Source organism: Tiliqua scincoides, chromosome 4, assembly GCF_035046505.1.
Source record: "Tiliqua scincoides isolate rTilSci1 chromosome 4, rTilSci1.hap2, whole genome shotgun sequence".
In the NCBI taxonomy this organism is placed as follows: domain Eukaryota; kingdom Metazoa; phylum Chordata; class Lepidosauria; order Squamata; family Scincidae; genus Tiliqua; species Tiliqua scincoides.
Window position 1 is genome coordinate 25,475,579 of NC_089824.1, and position 19,810 is coordinate 25,495,388.

Consider the following 19,810-nt stretch of genomic DNA (forward strand, 5'->3'; position numbering starts at 1 on the left):
TGTGACAGATCTGTACTTTGAACAGGCTACTATGTATATGCTTTTACCAATGATAGAAAATGGGGTTTATTCCTAGGTAAGTGTGGGTAGCAGAATTTCCTGTTTGATGATGTCACTTCCAGTCATGACATCACTTCTGGTGGGTCCTGACAGAATCTCATTCTAAAAAATGGGTCCCAGTGCTAAACGTTTGAGAACCACTGGTCTGTTCTTACTTGTCAGATGATGATTTCCATTTTTTTTACCCTATCCCATCTCTATGCCCAAATATTATGATTGATTTTTAAGAGGTATTAATAAACTGTGGTAAGTTACTAAAATAGCCACATATGAAACTCTTTTTCCCTGTTAAGGGAGATAGGACAAGTACAATAAATAATGTGGTAATGTCATTTTTGAACTGTACCACTTTGGGCTAAGCTGAACACTTCTCATATTTGAACACTTCCCAGTATAAGAAACTGTATATGGGAAAGCTCACAGGGTAAAGGTTTTCAGTTATTCTGCTCTGCCTTGCTACTTTCCATGCTTTAATATAAAGAATGTTGGATTGTTACAAAGGAAAAGTATTTACCAAATCTGGAAGATGACCTTTGAAAGTAGATATTTTGAAAATAGATCCTGATAAAGCAAGAATGATTTCTGAGCAGTTCTTTCTCCTATACCTGCACTGTCATTATTTTCACTAGAGAGAAGACACCAAATCAGTGGTATCTCTGTCAAAACCAACTATGCTTGATACATATTCCCAGAAGCCTGCCAAGCTATTATCAGCAGTTCTGCCACGGAGTCAAAGTGCTGTTCAGGAAGATCCTGATGCCTTAATCCATTTAGGAGATATTTACAGACAGCGGTAAGCACTAAAATAGCCAAACATCAAAATCCTTTTCCCTGTTAAGGGAGGCAGGACAATTTTCTTGTGCTTTGCTCTTCACTCAGGGATACTTTGAGAGAAAAGGGAGGTGCTAGAAAAGTGACTGTAGAGAATGCATAGAGAGACATTGGACTGGTTTAGAAGATCATCTTTGCTTGAGAGAAGGAGAAGCTTTCACTTCCATAGGTCTGCATTATTAACTAACTGGGAGTATGCAATTTGGTTCCCAGCAGAGAGACAAGAAACAAGGAAGAACTATGAGCAAGTGCAGCTACACATAGTTGCAACCCTATTTACTCAGAAGTAGACTCGTTGCTTTCCATGGGTGTTATTGTTAAGTCATAGTGCACTGAATTGTAGCCTTGGACTTTGTTTCAAATGGAAATGAGGATTACATCCTGATGTTTTAAAAAACAGCCTTCTGCCAAACATTTGCAAAATACAACGAGGGTGCAGTGTGATTCTGCCAGAGAGGCTTGCTTAAATTAAATTGAGGTGTTGAGACCTGGCTTACTTTTTCCTCAGGAGGAGTGAAAAGGTTAACTTTGGTTGCAGCTTGCCCTGAGCCTAGTTGCCTGGAGTCTTAATTGCCCTGTATTATCTCTGCATTGTTCTCTTGCTCTCCTCTGGGCTTCTCTTGGCTGCCATGCCTGAACAGTCCTAACCTGAGTGACCTCATAGATAAGGCAAGGAGATGATTTACACTTGATTTATTGGCAGAAATTTCGCCCCTTATAGGTGAGTATCTATGGTACCATTGTTCGTGATCACCTACACCATGGTTCAGATTATCATCTAAACCAGTCCTTTCTCTCTTTCTCAAAAACACTAGAATTTAGGATCTTCCATGCAGACAACAGGCAAAGTCCTGTGTATTCTGATATCCTGTAGTCATGCCATGCAAGCATAGAACTGGGTGTTACTGAGGGCAGGATTCAGTATCCCAAGACTCTGGGCTTTCATTGTAATAGAAAGCATATTTCAGTGCCAAGAATGGGTGAATAATCTGACAGGGAAATGGGATTGGGGAGGTGCAGTGGCTATGTCCTCTTTTGATGTGTTGGAGTGTCAAGAATCTAGATCTGAATTTGAGTCCTCTTATTATTTACTCATGTGTTTTGTTCCCCTCTGTACCCGACATACTCTTCAGTTATTCTTGAGCATCTTTTGTACATTTCTTCTTTGTGGGTGCAGGCCAGCAACAGTGGGCAGCATCGTGAGTCGGGTGACAATGGTTACTGACAAAATGTCGTATCTGAAGCCACAGTTAGATAGAAAATACACCTATGCAGAAACAATCCCAGTGAGTACCATTTGGAGTTCCTGGACCTGCTGAAGATGGTTTGGTGACTGGGTGACTGGCTTGGTGACCGTTCTCGGAACCTCTGTGGATACTGAACCCATGGGTAATGAGATCCACAGGGGTCCCTTAGAGGACCTCTGGACGCAGCCAGGTGCCTTCCAGTCACATCTGGAGGTGTTCAGAGGTGTGGGGAGGCTGCGTGCAAAACCGGAAGCGCTTCTCAGAAACCTCAGAGATTTCTTCAGTGAGTTCCTCCAGCCATGGGTTCAGAACCCACCGTAAGTCAAATCCAGGTTTTTTAACCTGCAGATGAGGAGGGCCCACTGTGCAATGCCACACTGAAGAACCTGGTGATAAGAAACCAAGATTCCTCAGTTGGTGTGACTGCCCTGCTGTTTCTTTTCTGCTAGAGAAGCAACAGCAGTTTAAATCCAAGTTGAAATGAACTGACATGACTTGCTGAACTGTGTTGTCTTTTTTCCCTCTCATATTGTTTTCATCCAGGGAAAAACAACTCCAGACATGTTTGTACTCGGGTGTTCCACAATGGAAAGGATGCTTCAGTCTCTTAATACAGAGAACAGATCAGGCTACATCTTCACAGAGTTTTGTGAGAAGTCAGGAAATATGGTATGAGGGTGTTCCTCCCAGTGGATTTATTGATTAGCACTTGGTGTTCTGCACTTTCCTCAGTTCCAAGCTTTATTTTAGCATCGCTGTGACTAGGCCAAGCGGCACTGGCTTGACCAAGTACCAAACTACACTTAATTGAGAATATTAGACATGTTTAACTTTTCTTTACTAAATAGAAATGGCAGAGGAACGCAATCCGAATTGGGATCTTGATGGTGGAGGTGGAATTTCTTTGCCTCTGCCGCAGTCCTGATCTGGAGCATCCCCACCACCACACTTAGAGCTCCTGTTTCCTCTGAGAGGCAGAGCCTATGCCAGATTCCTGGGGCAAAGCCCTATACTAGACTCTCCATGGTGCTCCCCAGCCGCTCCATGATGGCACATTGGATGCAATCATTGCCACTGGTATAGACAATTCAAAGGTTGGCCCAGGCAGATGGACTTTCCAATTGTCATGGCCCTTGGCTCAATCTGAATGACAACCAAAGCCATCTTTGCTAAAAGGAAAGCTCCCAATGGTGCCAATAGAAAGAGGAGCTGTGAGGAAGATGACCAGAATTAGGACCATGACAGGGGACAAAAGAATATGTTCCCCTCCCCCATGGGGGGGAACATTCCTGACTCAGCCTGGATCATTTCTGAAGAAGGGGCATTCCTTATTCAACCAGATCTAGCCGTAGTTCCTTTAGTACAGAGAAACACAGTGCTCTAATTAAGTGCTTACCATAATGTGATATTTAGCCCCCAACTTTGCATCTAAGCATGGATTTGAATCTCAGTTTTGCATGTCTAACCCCAGTCTTCTACCTGTCCTACCTCTATTGAGTTACCAGGATAGAGTGGGGGCTGAAAAAGAAGTGATTGAAAAAGGAAAATTTTAGAGATATTGATGGGGAGTGTATTTTCAGAGTAGTGACATTTTCCTTTCTCTGATCATTCTGTTGTTTCTTTTTCTTTGTGCTGGTAGTAATGATAGTATGCAGTGAGCCACTGGGGTGGGTGGAGATTTGTCCACAGCAACCTGTTGATGGCATTAGTCTGATGTGAAGAGCATGAGCAAATTTCCTTCCTGGCCCTTCTATCCTAAACACACATGGAAGCATGTCCCATTGATTTCAATGGCTCTTCCTTTCAAGTAAGTCAGTGGGTTTAGGTTATCAACCTAAACTGTAATCCAAAAGATTCTCTTGAGAAAAAGCTCCCTCCACTGAAACCAGTGCAGTTTATTTATAAGCTAGGGAGTTGCAAGGCTTTGATCCTGAACGTATCTACTTGGAAGTATGATTCAGTGTAGACAGTTGAATGGATTTATATCAACTGATGTTCCATGAACTTTGGCTTTAACATAACTGATGTGTTTAACTGTACACTTTAATTCCATACGTTTCACTGGATTACATCTTGTCTGTTTAAGATCAAGAAGTCAAAATTCATCCATCTAATTGGCAGGGTTGCTAGAGCATCTCCCCAGAACTCACATATGGTCTACTTAATCGTTAACATGTACATTTGTAACTGTACATGTTACAGTTGACTGAAATTTTCCAACCTGAGTGCCTCAACTTACAGTATTTTAAAATTTCAAAATAAAAACCTTGAGATATATATATATATATATATATATATATATATATATATATATATATATTTTTTTTTAAAGGAGAAGAACTTCTGATGTAATTGGGTTCAGGAAGTGCTCCGTCCCTCTGGAAATATTTAGCACCAAGCTCTAGTGAGGGGTGGTTGAGAGACATATAATAAAAATGTAATGATAGAATAAAAACATTTAATGATCTCAGCGATTGCTGAGAAACTCTGTCCCAGCACAGCATAAATTTTAGATGTGCATTATGAAACTCTGACTTAATTCCATCCAAATGTGGTTCATCTTCAAATGTTAAGTATAACATTAACAATTTTAATAGCCAATAGTGTGCAAAGGATGCAATAAATGATACAGCATGTATTACAGTGGCACTGCCTTTATAGGCAATGTGCTCTTGCCAGTGTAGAACACATGGCTAAACTATTCTAAATTAAGTGTGATTTATGGTGACCCAAGAACTAAGCAATTATGCTGGAAATTGGGGGAAAAAAAGTTACAAAAAGATCTGAAAATTGGGTAGTAATGACATCTCCCCTCCCCTACATCTGTAGCTGTGGAAGAACAGCACGTACTTTTGGTTCGACCTGCAGGATTATCATCAACTGTTCTACCAAGAAACCCTCCATCCTTTCAAACTATGCAAGCAAGCTCAGGTAAATCAAAAGTCTTATTTCCAAGACTCTCTAACCCCAAAGAAAATGATTCAGGGGTCAGGGTCAACAAAAGACACTTTAAATAGTTACCATGGAGTACAACAGATGATCTAAATACTAACCGTGAAAGTTTTTCACTCTGAGCAGTCTCCTGATTCCAGCCATTTCATCTCTGTTATTCATTTTGTGTAACTTTCCTATGATTGTTAGTTATCTAAAAATAGTGCCCTCCCCTTTGTCTTTGTAATAACCTTTTTGTATCAGCAAGTAATGTGAGTTGTGGAATTGTTACCATCTCTTGGAAGTTGTATTTTCCATCCTGTAACCAGGCCTGGCTTAAGTGGAGCAGGTGGTTGAAGCAGTGCTGAGTTCCACCACCCTTTACCATCACTCTTCCCCTCTGTCTTTCTTTGTCTCTCCCCCTCTGGGTGCTTTTCTCTTCCCTGCTTCCCAATTTGAAAAGTCTGAAATGCGGGCTGAAAAGGAAGTGTATGGAAGAAAGGGGAAATGCTGGCCTAGAGAGTTCCCCGGAGAGGCTGTGGGCCACCATTTAGCTTCTGGTCCATATATTTCCTGCAGGAAGAGGAAGGAGGAGAACAGAGGAGAGAGGAGGAGTACCTCTTAACCCATATCTGGAGACAGCTTGGCTCTTAAATTCACTGTTCCAGCTGTGAAATGCTATTTGTTTGTATGAAAATGTTTGCTTATCAAAAGTCTTTCTTTGTTTTCCCTCCGCATGAATAGGAAATTTTGCCTAACAGAGGTAAATACGAGTGTATCTGTTTATGTATATTTGTTTTAGGGCAGAGTGTAGGAAGTTCATAATTTGCCATGGCTGCAAATTCTCAGGGTCCAATCCTATCCAACTTTCCAATGCCATTGCAGCCACAATGCAGTCCCACGGAAAGGGAACAAACATTCCCTTACCTTGGGGATGCCTCCATGACTGCCCCCCTACTGCAGGATGCAGCACATGCCCTGTTGGCACGGCTGCACCAGCACTGAAAAATTGGATAGGATTGGGCCCTCAATCCTCTTTCTTTGAGACAAAATAACTGAAGGAATTGAATATCCTTTAGTCCTGAAAATCTATTTCCCAATCTCTCATATTTAAGTAGACATGGGGTGGGGAAGGGAGATCAGGGTCAGAGAGGTGGCAGGAGGGAGCAGATCCTGCAACAGTGGCATGCTCGAGATCCTATCCTCTCTTTTTCAAATCTCCCTGTCCCTTTCTTCTCCTTGAACTTGCACTAGCTATAGAGCTGATATAGAGCTGAATTCAGGGGCTGAATTCAGCAGCGTTAGTGCTCGCATGCAGGATCTTATTCCTTTCCTTTTAAAACCTCCCCACCTGTTTCCTGTCTTTGGGCATATGCCACCAAAACATGTGGTGTCATGTCTGTGAAGACCCATTGGTAATTGGGCAGCCTACCAAGAGGTAAGTACAAAATGTTTTTGCTTACCTTCTGCAGGTGGTTTGATTGCCTCCCCATGATAGGTTGTTGACGCAGCTGCATCAGCGCTGCTGGTGGGGGATAGGATTGGATTGTAAATCACATTAAATATTAAAAGACGTTTAACATAGTATAGCTTTATTATGTAACTTGTATTTTTAACTAAAAGCTAAAAGTGTATCTTTGCATATTTAAAAAGTGCCGTTTTGAGTTCATTCCTTCTCCCATGAAAATTCCTTTATAAAAGCACTGGAGCACTCATGGAGCACACTCATGTTATGAGTGTGAAGATGATGGCCTTTCCAAACACCTGATATTCAAAGATATACTGTCTCTATACCTGAATATTCTATTTAGCTATTATGGCAAAGAGCTGTTGTCGATAGACCTGTTTTTCATTTATTTGTCTATTCCCTGCTTAAAGCTGTACAGTTTGTCAACATTAGTGTGAAACATGTTAGAATAATTTCCATACTTGTTTAAACTCAAGCAATTTGGGCATGATCCTAAAAAAAACACCTACTTGTTTGCGACTTGTGTCATTAAACCCAATGGGGACACTTCTTAATATGTATCGTGGGCTCAGTTACACTGGTCAGTGCACAATTGTAAGCAGAGGCTGTGACTTTTGTCTTGGACTTTTTCCTTCTTAGTCTTATTTCCAACCTGGGCCTGCTGGTGACAGCAGAACATTGCACAAAGAGTGTAACTAGGAAATTGCAAAACGTTATATCCACATAATCATTAAAAGCAAATACATCAAAATGCAATATGTGAAACTGTTCCATTAGCATAACTAACAGCCCAAATGTAACATAACAAATCAACACATGTGCAGTAACATTTGGTATCATTCTTGAGTTTGCTTTTTACAGCCACACAGTCTTTTAAAAAAATTTCATTGGAACACAGATGAGATTCAAGCTGCATCTAATCAAGAAAAGGGGCTGCGTATGGTCATCAATGTGCTTTTCCAAACTCTGCCCTCACCACTGGCACAAAAATAATATTTTACTTACTCTGATTATACTTAAAAGCAGACAAGGAAATTTTGGTAGCATATTATTGTGTTGCGCTATTTTAACCATTGATATACTGTTTAGTGTGTATATGAAATTGCTTTATCTTGGTGGACCATTAGTTCATGTAGCTCAGCATCAACTATACTAGCTAGCAATGGCTCTCCAACTACCATCTTTCCTAGCTATCCCTGAATATGCCAGCAATTGAACCTGGAACCTTCTACCTGCAAAGCATGTACTCTACCTTCAAAGAGACCATAGTCTCTTCTATGTATATTCTGTGGTATCCTGATCACGATAATTGATATAGGTGGCAGAATTTGGCAATCGGTAGTTTGATTTTTTAAAGATGTGCAGGTTTCCTGCCCTTAGAAAGTGACTTGAAAGTGTATGAGCCAAGCCGGGTGACATCTCAGAAGCCAGAGATGGGAGGTGTTAGGACTCAATAGGATTTTCAGACATATGGGGATGTTCAGCATGGCCCCTTTCCCTGTGGCTAGCAAAAGTGGCTTGATCTGTCTTTCCCTTTAATTCCTAGCTTATCATACCTACAGCTTGTCATATGCTTCCTGTTTCTGTCCTTTTATGGGTCAGAGCTTTTGGCATGTGCAGAAATGCTGCATGTTTCATGCTTGTATGATACCTTTGAAAGATCACCTGCTTCCATATGAACCTGCCCTTTCTTTGATATCATCACCACCACCACCATCACCATTACCATCTACTCTGGGTGCCTTCACCTTCAGAGGCAGAGTTTCCAGGTTCTTGCCTGGGCATACCACCTAACATTTTAAAAGGAAGTGGAGTGTTCCAGTGGTCCTTTTGCCCATCCTCTGTTCTTGTCTAATTTAACTCGACAGATGGCAGTACAAGATGTTGGTTGGAAGGTTGGTTTAAAAAGGCAGTGTGATTTATGCTTATTCTCTCGCTGCTCTTGAGCATTAAAGAGACAGGTAGAACTTCCATGTTACCACCTAATTTAGAGTTAAGGCAGATGGTGACCAAAGACAAGGTTCATTTTAGCGGTAGTATGCCTATTGTAGAATATCCTTGCCAAGGATACACACATGGTTCGTACTCTGTTGGCCTTCAGTTGCCAGCTCAAGTAAATTTTATTTTTCCAAGCTTTTAATAATTTTTTAAAACTTCTATCCTATTTTTCTTGATCAGAAAAGAGGGGATAGGATCCAGTGCGTGCCCCTCCTGCCGTGTCTCTACCCGGTTTCACCCCCTCCCCGTTCCCACTGCTCCCTTACTTGGTCTGGTGGGTGCAGCAGGAACCAGTGATGGCATTGCAGGAGCACATGCAAAATGGCTGCCCGTGGAGCACTGTGCGCTGTCAGCAGCCATTTTGCAACTGTGGAAGTGCCTGCTGCTGTTGCAAGATGCTCCAACCGGGTTTTTTTTTTCCTGGAAGGTGGAATATGAAGGTTCTCAGTAAATTAAAAGTGACATGAAGAAAATGTTTTGATCTGTGTGATCAGCTGGTGTGCATAAACAGCTCATTGCACAGTGACAGCTGCCACATAGAGAGGTTTAAAGCTGGCTCTGTGTGGCACCCACATCAAATGCACTGGCTTAATAATACTGCAAGAATTTTATATTTGAGTTGACTTTTGGTGGCTAGAATTAATCATTTATTTGGACATGACTTATGTGTGCTTAATTTACTCTGTTTATCTGGGTGTTTGAGATACATGTGTTGAAAACCAGCTGCTGGGACGCAAGCAACAGTGAGAGAGGTCTATTAATCCACATATATGCTTGTGGGCTTGCATGATTGGCCACTGTAAGAAACAGGGTACTGGACTAAATGGATCTTTGGTCTGATCCAGCAAGGCCCTCTTATGATTTGTCTTAAAACGTTCCTTGAGCGCTAGGAATGTGGTTAGTCTGTAATCAGATAAATAGCTATTAACTACAAAGGTAAGAGACAGGAATAGATTCAACCAGGAATGTCTCCTGCAATAGAATGGCTGATGCACAGGGGTGCTCTCATAAAGCGTCCATTCATTTCATTGGACTTTGCACAGGAGAACTTCCTGATGGACTGTGTCCAAAGTTTTCCATACAGGTGTGGTTTGGTTTGGTTCTTTTTTCCCCTTCTTATGCCATTAAAAAAAAAAAAAGAACTATATTTGATTTCTCTTTAGCACTTCTCATTTCTTCAATATGTCTATCCAAGTTTTATGATATACTAAAGAAACAACAGTGCATTCCAGGGGGTGTGTCACTGTGTGGATAGTGAAAGGAATGCATGTGGTTATTTTGCTATGAGTGCATATAGTAAAGTGCAAAATGAATAGGAAAAGGGAAAACGACAAACACATGTGGCAGTCGGCTATGAGGGGAAAAATGCCATTTAGAGGTAGAAAAATGTAAGGCTATTATGGGAAATATACTGTTGTTATGCCGGAGACAATTTAGACAAAAAGAACTACCACTGTTCCATATGCAAAAATTAAATTGCTTGAAACTATTACTGACATCCTGAACTCTGTGTGTGTGTGTGTGTGTGTGTGTGTGTGTGTGTGTGTGTCAGTGTGTTGAATCCTAACTTTCTAACATTACACATCTCATCTTTTTCTATTGAATTCAATGGGACCAAATGGGGTTAATTCTAGGTAGATTGTACCCTCTCTTATACTTTTCTGGATTCAGGATTTTATCCCTAAATGTTAAGTTTTTTTTCCTGGGGAGGGGAGGAAGGGGCTGGATTTACAGTCTCCAGATCTTGACTTTATAAATGATGCAAAGATGCAAGCCCTAAGCAGAGTCCACATCTGGAATTTACTTTAAACCCATCTCTAACTTTAATACACTTTACATTATAGAGAAATATATAGAGGTAATATAGGAAAATGCATTCTTCTTTTACTGAAGAAACAAAGAAATCAATGAAGTTTGATACTCTATTATATGTACTCTGACTTTTGTTTGAACTTTCCAGGCATTTATAGACACCCAGTTAAAACTCCCCCCCCCCCCATGTAATGGACAGTATCCTACTTTAATTGTTTGGAGTACTGTTCTGTATAAGGGGTATTTAGGAGTTTTGCAAGTTCAGCAATTGTCTAGAAAGCACAAGTGCAGTGGGAAATGACCAGTAATTCAGAGAGTTCACAACTGAAAAAATGCATTGGATACTTTTGCTACCATTTGTTCAAAATTATCTCTGCAACCACGTAGAAAATTAGGCTCAGGACAAATGGCAAGGTTTTTTCCCCAGTCATTTGAAAGGTGTATGATATCTGTTGCCTGTGGTCTTTACACTTGTCTCATTTCCACCCCTCATGATGGGTTTTTGTAATGCAACAAAACCTGTTGGCCAAAAAGTGGCTCAGGATTAAAAGAAATGATTGTGTCCACCAGGAAAACAATGCATGTACCGTACCAACTCTTTTAAAAGCTATTAGTCTCTAGTTTTTAACCCATATAGATTCTTATAGATTCTCAAATGGGATCCTACCTGACTTAAGACTAGGAGCTGCCTTCTCCCTTATCAACCTGTCCAGTTATCTTCAGAGATACTTCCCTGAGTTGCCCTGCCATCAGGAGATTAGTGCAGACAACCCAACATCATAAATGTGACTGTTAACCCTCTTATGTCCTTCTCTCCGTCTCCCCTTATCTCCTTTACTTGCGTGCAAGGGGAGTCATAGTTTGCTAAACCACAGCTCTGTGGCTCATCAGAACCCAGAGCTGTAGTTTAAGTTTCATTTACAAAATACAATTAAAGCAGGATGTTAATGAGATTCATCTCTAGTTTCACATGTTGCTTTAATCATGGTTTGTCAACCACAGTTAAACAGCTTTGGGTTGGGATAAACCACGGAAGTACGGTTGAACAAACCAGGATGTCCATGTCAAAAGAGCCCAGAAGGTTAGGGGAGGGGAGAGGATGGAATCTGCATGCTTGTGAGGGTTAGAAGTTACATTCACAACCCAACAAACCATTGCTTGCTTTAAGAATGTAAAAAAAGCCTTGCTGAAGCCAAAGGCTCATCTAGTCTAACATCCTGTTTCCCACAATGGCACACCAGTTGCATCTGGGGAACCCACAAGCAGCAGAAAAAATGCATATCTTTCTCCTGCCATTGCTTCCCTGCAGATGATATTGTTACTTAGTCTGAGCTGACCCAGGGTGAGGTGGGTAGTGAAAGAGGGCCTTTTTCAGTGGTGGTACCTGCTTTTTGGAATGTCATTCCTGAACAGATTTGTGAAGCTTCTACTTGACTTTTTTTTTAAATGAGTATTTTTTTCTTTTTTACCTATGTAGACTTTGTAGACTATTTTTGTTTGATGGAATAGTGACTTAAAAATGGTGTAAAAATAAAGTTATCCATCCCTGCATTAATAGAATATGTCAGATGTAAAATGATTCATTTTTCCAGAGGAAAGTAATGAAAACCTTTTCCAGATCAAACAAGGAATTAATACTCAACCTACCAGTATTTCAGTGCAGCTGTAGTGCATGGGGGGAGGGGAGGGAAGGGAAGTATTACACAGTAGTGGGCAGGTTACACTAGGCTTATGCATGTTTCATGTTAGGAAGTTTAGCTGCATTCATGTGAAGAAGGAACTGAATCTGCATTCAGACACCTTAGACAGCTTCCCAGCAATGGTAGAATAAGAAAACATAGTGGTCACCATATAACATTATTGACAATAGTATTAAGCTATTCCATTCAAGGCCATCTGCATCATGGACATGCCATTTCTGCCACTTGTCTGTTGTGTAAAACAAGATGATATCTGAGCCATTAGAAATGCGAGCAAATATTTCCAGCAAGGAAACCTTTTCTTTCACCCATTCCTTTTCTCAGCTCTTATGCTCTGGCCTGGTTTGGTTTATGAGTCAGAGGAGGGCAATCAATTTTACCTTCAAACTGCCTCACTTATTGACTAAAATGGCTAGTCTTATTCTAACAGCACAAGCCTATCCCCCCTGTGCTGGCACAAGTCCCTTGTTCAATCCTATCGGCCCTGGAGCCGGCACAAGTCCCTTGTGCCGGCTCCCAAGTGTTGTGAAAATGTTGTAAAGTGGCTACTCGGGAGCAGGCTGTACCAGTGCATGGATATGCACTAGCCCAGTGGAGCTAGAGTAGCGCCAGGACAGCTTGAGTCTGTGCCCGCATGGGCAGACCAGCACAGGGGGAGGGAGAGAGCAGATGGAGGGAGGAACGGAGGCAGAGATGGAGTGTTTCTGGATGGGAGGAGGGCTGCCCAAAGGGCAGATCGAGCCTGGTAGGGGGTGGGGCCAGCTGCGGTGGTGCTGGGGGTGGTTTGGGTCTGGGAGGGGGTGGAACCAGCTTCTGCCCAAGTGGTGTTACTTGAGCTGCTTGGATTTGCGCCCGCAAAATTGCGGGTGCAGATCCAAGTAGCCCTATAGGGCTGCCTGGGGCATTGCTCTTAGGGGAATGAAATCCCCTTACTACAAGTTTGCAAGAACTTCCCCTTACTACAAGAAATCCCCTTACTACAAGTGGACTGTACCTCTTCAGACTGCTGGTGAGTAGTACATTTTTTAAATGTTCCACCTTGTAAAAGAAAAAAAGTTTAAAAAAAAGTTACTTTCTGCAAGTAAAAAACTAGCATATTAGGAAGAATGATTCTCAGATAAGTATATATAGGACTGCAATCCCAGATAAATGTATTTACTATGTTGATGTATTTACTATGGACAGTTGTTAAGTAACTCTTTGCTTCTCTTCCATTTGCACAGTTTCTTTATGCTACTTACATTGCTCCTTCAGCCACTATGGATATTGGGCTACACCAGATAACAAAAAATGAAATTTATCAGAAAATTGAGCCTCCATTTGAGGATCTTTTTGATCCAGCAGAAGAATATATCCTTGCCCTTCTCTTGATTCCATGGATGAAGATGGTGGAAGAAGACAAAGATACCTATGGGCAGGTAATGAAAGGGTAGTTAGTGTCCGGTAAGAAAAGCAGAAACTGTTTTTCTATAAACTCATCAGACCCATTCCCTGGGGCAACTGATAGCTGTTGCATTTGAAATCCCTGGAGTGAGTCCAGCACTGAACCATTCTCAGGACCAAGCAAGGAGGATGTCTAGTAGCATCAATTTTCCTCTTGTCACTAAAAGCTCAGCTCAAAGGTTAAAAGTCTGCTTTGGGTGTTCCATTTACTGTTTACTGTTGAGATTATAAGGTATAAAATATCAGAAGTAACTCATGTTGTTATATCATTCTGTGAAATGAAACAATGTCATTCATCATCGTTATATAACAAGTGGCTACAGGGTGCTCACAAAGTCCTTATGCATGAGATTGTGTGGATTTGGAAGTGAAACCATTTGAACTTCAAAAATATTTTCACTTTGCTCTGACAGGTCTCCTGATCACTCCCCACCCCCACCTTTGGATGCAGTGTATGTTCCACTCGAATCTGGTTCTTACCAGCTTCTGGTAAGAACCAGCTTCTGGTTCTTACCAGAAGATATACGGTGAGAACCATTTTATACTGGTTCAGTGCAGTAAAAATGGGTTTTTCCCAAGAGGCACCTTAGTTTCTAGTTCTTACTAGGCACTATTAGAAACCTTGAACATCCCCTGGAGCTTCCAGTTTTAACAAATTAGAACTAACTTTTTCTGACAAGACACAGTAGTTTCTAGTTCATAGTTCATTAGAAACCTCAAACTCCATCCAGAGCAAGCTCCTTACTAGTTAGAACTAGTAATGACAGATTTCGTTTTTTACTGTAACATATATATTCTCAAGTAGAAGGAAACTGACAGCGACATCTGATTTTGAGACCCTTTGAGACTCCTAAATCTAGGAGTCTGACTTGGAAATTATCTGGAAACAGGCTTGAATGAAATGGTCATTGCTTAGGACCCAATCCTAACTAAAGGCTGTCCGCAGGGTCCAAGGGCACTGGCACAGGCCCCACTGCATCTTGCGGGCAGTCAGGGACCATGTGGAGGTGGAGAAGTAAGTAAATGTTTTGTTTACTTAACTTGCTCCTGCATGGGCCTCTATAGGTCTACTTGGATCTGTGCCAGCTCTTTAGCTGCACTTCTTTAGTTGGTGCACATCCAAGTAGAGGCAAGGGTGCATGTTGGGGCCAAAATGAAGTGGAGGATATTGGCAGAGCCATCGCAACCAATATCTAGCCTCTGCCCTCTCCCACCATAGCCCCTGATGTCCTGATCTCCACCCTGATCTGCTCACCATACTGTCCTACCCTGTTCTGTCCAGGCTCACCTGCGCTGCTGCCTTACTGGCTCTAGCAGATGGGGTCCTTGTGCTGGTGAAGGTGCATGGCCACCAGCAACTGTGCTGGCAGCTTCTCAACATCTCAGAAGTGCTGACCCATCAGCGGAACACCACATCTACTTGTGGGCCAGCCCTTGGGTCAGCGGAACTTGTGTTCTGCCAGTGAACAGACCTGTTAGGATTGGGCTGTCAGGTCGTCAACTTAACTGAAAGGATCAACACACACTTTTTGATAGCCATTTCAGCATTAGGTCAAATCACCATGTTCTTTTCAATCCTGCCAGTATCAGGAGAACTCTTCTGAACATGTTTTAAGACTAAAAGTTGAAATATTTCCATGGGTGAGTTTCTATTTAATTTCTAGAAGTTCCTTTCTAAGGCAGAACTTTAATCAGTCCTTCAGCTTCTAGAAAGCTTCATGTATTTGTTATACTATCTCTTGTATGTTGCATGTTACCCCCAAGTGAGGAGTGTGTCTTGCTCTGAGGGGAAATTTTCCTTCAGCTGTTGAAGCGAATCTTCTCCTTGAATCATCTGTTCCAGGGATGCAACTTCCAATGATATGCCTTTTAAACATCTGTCTTGTTATTGGCAAATGGGGTTCTTTTCTACCCATGTCACTGGCAGGCTGCCTCTCCTACCCTTCTTCTTTCTTTCTATAATGTGTGCTGTGTGGATGACATAAGATATTATTTTTATTAGGTGGAGTTGATGGAAGAAACCCGACAGCTGGACTCAGTGTACTTTAGAAAGTTGCAGGCTTTGCATGAAGTGAGCATTTCCAAGAAGGGTGAGGTAAGACAAGCACCTATTAACAAAAACAAACTCTTTATTTTTGCCTAGCACCAGGAGATTAACCCTTTGGGTCTCAATTGTGACAACATTTCTGGGAAACCTATAGGTAGGCTTTTACACCCTGCTGCTGATCATCACTGCTTTTAATGGACCCTTTGGTGGCATGCGAGCTGCTTGAAGGCCATGGCCAGCTCTCAGGGATGGGAATTCGAGTCAGGCAACTCGAGTCCAAGTTGTGAAAATCAGTGTTTTTCACTGACACATGGAGACTTGAGTCAGCTGCACCGATGACTCAGAAACTGACATGAGTCTGAGGCCACTGACTTGGCACTCAGCCCCCATGCTTGCAGACTCAACTCTCTCTGTGTCTGGATGTGCTTACTTACATTTTTCGTGGCCTGAAAGACCTTGTAGGGACAGCATTCAGACCAGCTGAGCAGCAGGAAGGTTCCAGCCAGGAGGTAGAGAAGAATTGTTTGCTTTTGCATTCAAGCAGGAGGGGGGAGTCAGGAATTGCTGTTTAGCCCCTTTAAAGCGTCTGGTGCCCCACCCTATGTGTATGCTATATTCTAAGAAAAATAACTTGACTGTGAGATGAATTGAGTAAAAGCAAAAGTACTTGGTGGTAGAAGAGTGTAGTGCAAGATGTGCATGGATGTTTGGCATGTTCGGTTTGAATAAATGCACAATCTCAGGACAGGGAAAACAAAATAATTCCAGATAGTTTTGTTAAGTGTATGGAAAAATTAACTCAATACTGGTTTGTACATGTGTGTGGGTGTGTGTGCACCTACAAAGACCCCAGCCTGTCAAGCCACAGCCACCTACCTTCAGGGACAAGCAGTGGGGTATAAGCCAGGTACCAGAGTAGGCAGACAGGCTGCTGAGCAGAGGGTGCAAAGGCAGCCTGGCAGGGCAAATTAGTTTGTGCAGCTCCTTGTATAGATGAGTTGCTGACACTGAAGAACCAAGCTTAAAGCATCAGTTCCATAAGGCCAGTCTGAGCTCTTCTAGCTGAATTGATGAACAGCTGTTTTCTCTCTGGGCATCATCTGGCCTGCTGAGCAAAGGTAAGACTGTTAAGAACCACAGGAGCTAGAGAACTAGGGACTCTTTCCTCTCTTATCTCTGTGCAGCCCTTCTCCACAGTATCCTGTCCTTTGTGTCGGGTTGCAAAGCCCAACACAGAGATTCTCACATCTGTGCTGGCAAAATACCCAGAGCAAACTTGAGAAGCCCCATTGCAGGGCTTGGAAGAAGGTGACAAAAGTCCCTTTGAGGAGACTGCTGGTGGGAAAGCATTGGACTACCCAATATCCGGACTTGATTGTTGGGGTACCTGACCTTTGCCCATACCTTGTATACACACAGATTATGGGGGGGGGGGGGAGGGTTTGGCTGGCCTTAATTTTCTGGCACTATAATTTGAGTGGAAATGCCTCACACTGTGCTCAACCTTTCCCACACTTACACAAGTCACTTACTTTTCTACTTAATTCTCCATTATTTTGTGGTACTGATTTTGTTCTGATTCATTCTGTTCCTCACGCTGGGCACATTACTACAGTAATTTTACCTTAATTACTTCCTTGATGGGAAGTGGATGCTCCTTCCATTAGATGAAGAGGAAACAGTCATATAGTTAATTTCATTTTCAAATTTTAAAAGAGCCTACCAAAGGATGTAGAATGGGCACGCTCTGCTTCATGGCAAAGAGGTACTCTCAAATAATGTTAACATTGAACTCTTGTTTTGTAGCATTATCAACATAGTTATTAAGCCAGTCCTGCCAACTGTGCATGTATACTTCCAGCTCACCATTTGGGAATCCCTGGTTTTCTCTGTTCTCACTTCCATTTGTATTATGAACTGAAATTGTCCTTTATAAAAGGGAATGGATGAATGCCTGTGTACTTAGGAGGGTAAATGTCTCTAGAAATGCCATTAATTTTCATGGTGTTGATTCACAGTGATGATGGTATAAACACAGCATGCGTTTGGCCAATGTTTTTCTTTTTTTTTTCTTTAAAGACAGAGAATAAATATGAAGACTTTTGTAGTCATGATGTATGACTCATTTCAGGGATTAAAAAACCCTTTGATTTCAGCACATTTTTCTCCATCCATAATTGACTCCCACACAGCTTCAAGACATCCTATAATGACAGGAGACTGTGCAGCAGTAATTCTTGATAGAGTGCACCCTACCTAGATATTGATACTTGTAGCTGCTTCATTATGTTTGATCCTTAAAGAAAGTTATATGAAAGGTAGAAAGCATCAACAATCTGTACAGAAGAAGTTGACAAAGAGATCAGCAGGGATTTGGAAGAATGTTAATGGATTATCTAGACTGCCTTGCACAATTTTTTTTTTTTAATTAGGATTTGGCTGTTGAAGGCAAGGTCCCAAGTCACCCAGCAAAACTGTCAACGCTCCCAAGTCAAGTTTTCGAACAAATTACACCATACTGTCTTTATGACTTGTTACACAACAAACTAGATTTGGAGCAGTTCCGAAGTTTTCTCGAACAGCACTCTGCAAGGTACCTGTCCTATGTGGGTCTTGTAACAAAAGTACATCCCCTTAGGCAAAACCTGTGGTACTAATATCTAATCTCATGGTCTATTGTTTTAGAAATAGATGTATTCAATGAAATTGTAATGTATTTATTTTACCAAGAAGGAATGGGTTTCTCAACTGTTTCTTTGGCCTAATGGCTATTAGGACTCAGGAATTGAATGTATTGGTGGAGGGAGGGAATGCTGATATGGCACAAGTGCATATATGTGGCAAACCAGAGCCCTACTTGTGCTGTAATTCACTCATAAGTACTGTCAGCATACTTTCTAAGGTGCGTGGCTGAATGGCTGCGCACTTCCCTGCTAAGCTTCATGCAGCACAGAGCTTGGCAACCTGGAAATTCAGTGATGTTGTGATGACATCCTCACTGAATGTCCAGAGGCAGCTTTGCAACACTGTACAGCTGCTGGAGGGGTCTGTGTGCTGGTGCGGTCCTATTACAGGGCATGCTGGTACGCTCTCTCCTTGACTTGCTCACCAAGGCTTGGCCTTCACATGTGAAGAGGCGGCATGTGGTAGTCATTCTGCAGATGTTTGTTCTCTTTGATTCAACCACTACCAAAATAGAGAAAGAAAACGTAAGAGGTGCGCCCAGAGCTGGTCTAAGACATGTTGCTATTCCAAACAGCTGCAGCAGCCGATCCAAAATGTGTTCCTCTGCCCCATTTTTGACAAGATGCATCTTTCAGATTATGTACTACTGCCCAAACCAACACAGTACAAGAGCTATGCGGCAGCACATTATGTGCCATTGTAAGGGAGTATGACTTAAGTCATAGGTGTCAAACATAAGGCACATAGACTGCATACATCCCGATGAATCTCTTTATCCAGCCCCCCCCCATGATGATTGGACTCTCTCAGCACCACTATCAGTTTCTCTCAACTGCTGAGCTATGAAATGAGGCATCAGCAGAAATGGCACTTTGAAAGGATGGTGCTGGGAGAGATGAATTATTGTGTAGGCCACTCTTTCATCAGCACTGTTTCTTATGAGGTGTCTGCTGAAAGGGTGGTACACGTGACAGTTGGGCTTTCCCAGTGACACTCTTTCAGCAGCACCACTTCTGCCAAGGCACTGGGAGGGAGAGACATAAGGAGGCCTCAGAAAGCGGGGACTCGTACAAAGGAAGAGGCAGACCAAGAAGAGTGAGAGAGGGAGAAGCTGCCAAATTGCTGGGAGGACCCAATTATCACATGAGCTGTCCTTTCAGCAGCACCGCTTCTGCCAAGATGTCACTTTGCAGAACACCTCTTAGCTGCTGAGCTGTGAAGTGATGTCTTGGCAGAAGTAGTGCTGCTGAAAAGGCAGCCTGCATAATAATTGGGCTCTCCCATATCTTGAAAATATGGTCAAGATTTGCATATTTACTCTTCTGTAGTTTTCAACTAATGAGTTCCTTAGTGAGAAAAAAAAATGTTTATTTCTGGTAATCACCTGCTTAATGACATCAGTTCCTGTCTAATGAGAGTACTTCTGACTCTCAGCATGTGCCATGAATGCTATTCGACCCACTGTATGAAATGAGTTTGACACCCCTGTCTTAGTTCATGTGCCACATCTGTTTCTCTTGGCCATTTTGTGCTGAAGCATTACCCTCCCATTTGGAGACCTGGGCCAACCCTGATGGTGCCTAGGATT

The 19,810-nt window shown here is 42.1% G+C and overlaps 1 protein-coding gene across 1 annotated transcript in view; it reads left to right on the forward strand.

Annotated features, from left to right (window-relative positions):
- RGS22 (regulator of G protein signaling 22) overlaps nt 1-19,810 on the forward strand; it is a 75,802-nt gene that overhangs the window by 30,106 nt on the left and 25,886 nt on the right. The window contains exons 11-17 of the mRNA XM_066624393.1: nt 690-853; nt 2,069-2,177; nt 2,682-2,807; nt 4,968-5,069; nt 13,271-13,465; nt 15,493-15,585; nt 17,970-18,130. Of these exons, the coding sequence (XP_066480490.1) occupies nt 690-853; nt 2,069-2,177; nt 2,682-2,807; nt 4,968-5,069; nt 13,271-13,465; nt 15,493-15,585; nt 17,970-18,130 (950 nt within the window). The remainder of the gene's footprint in view (nt 1-689; nt 854-2,068; nt 2,178-2,681; nt 2,808-4,967; nt 5,070-13,270; nt 13,466-15,492; nt 15,586-17,969; nt 18,131-19,810) is intronic.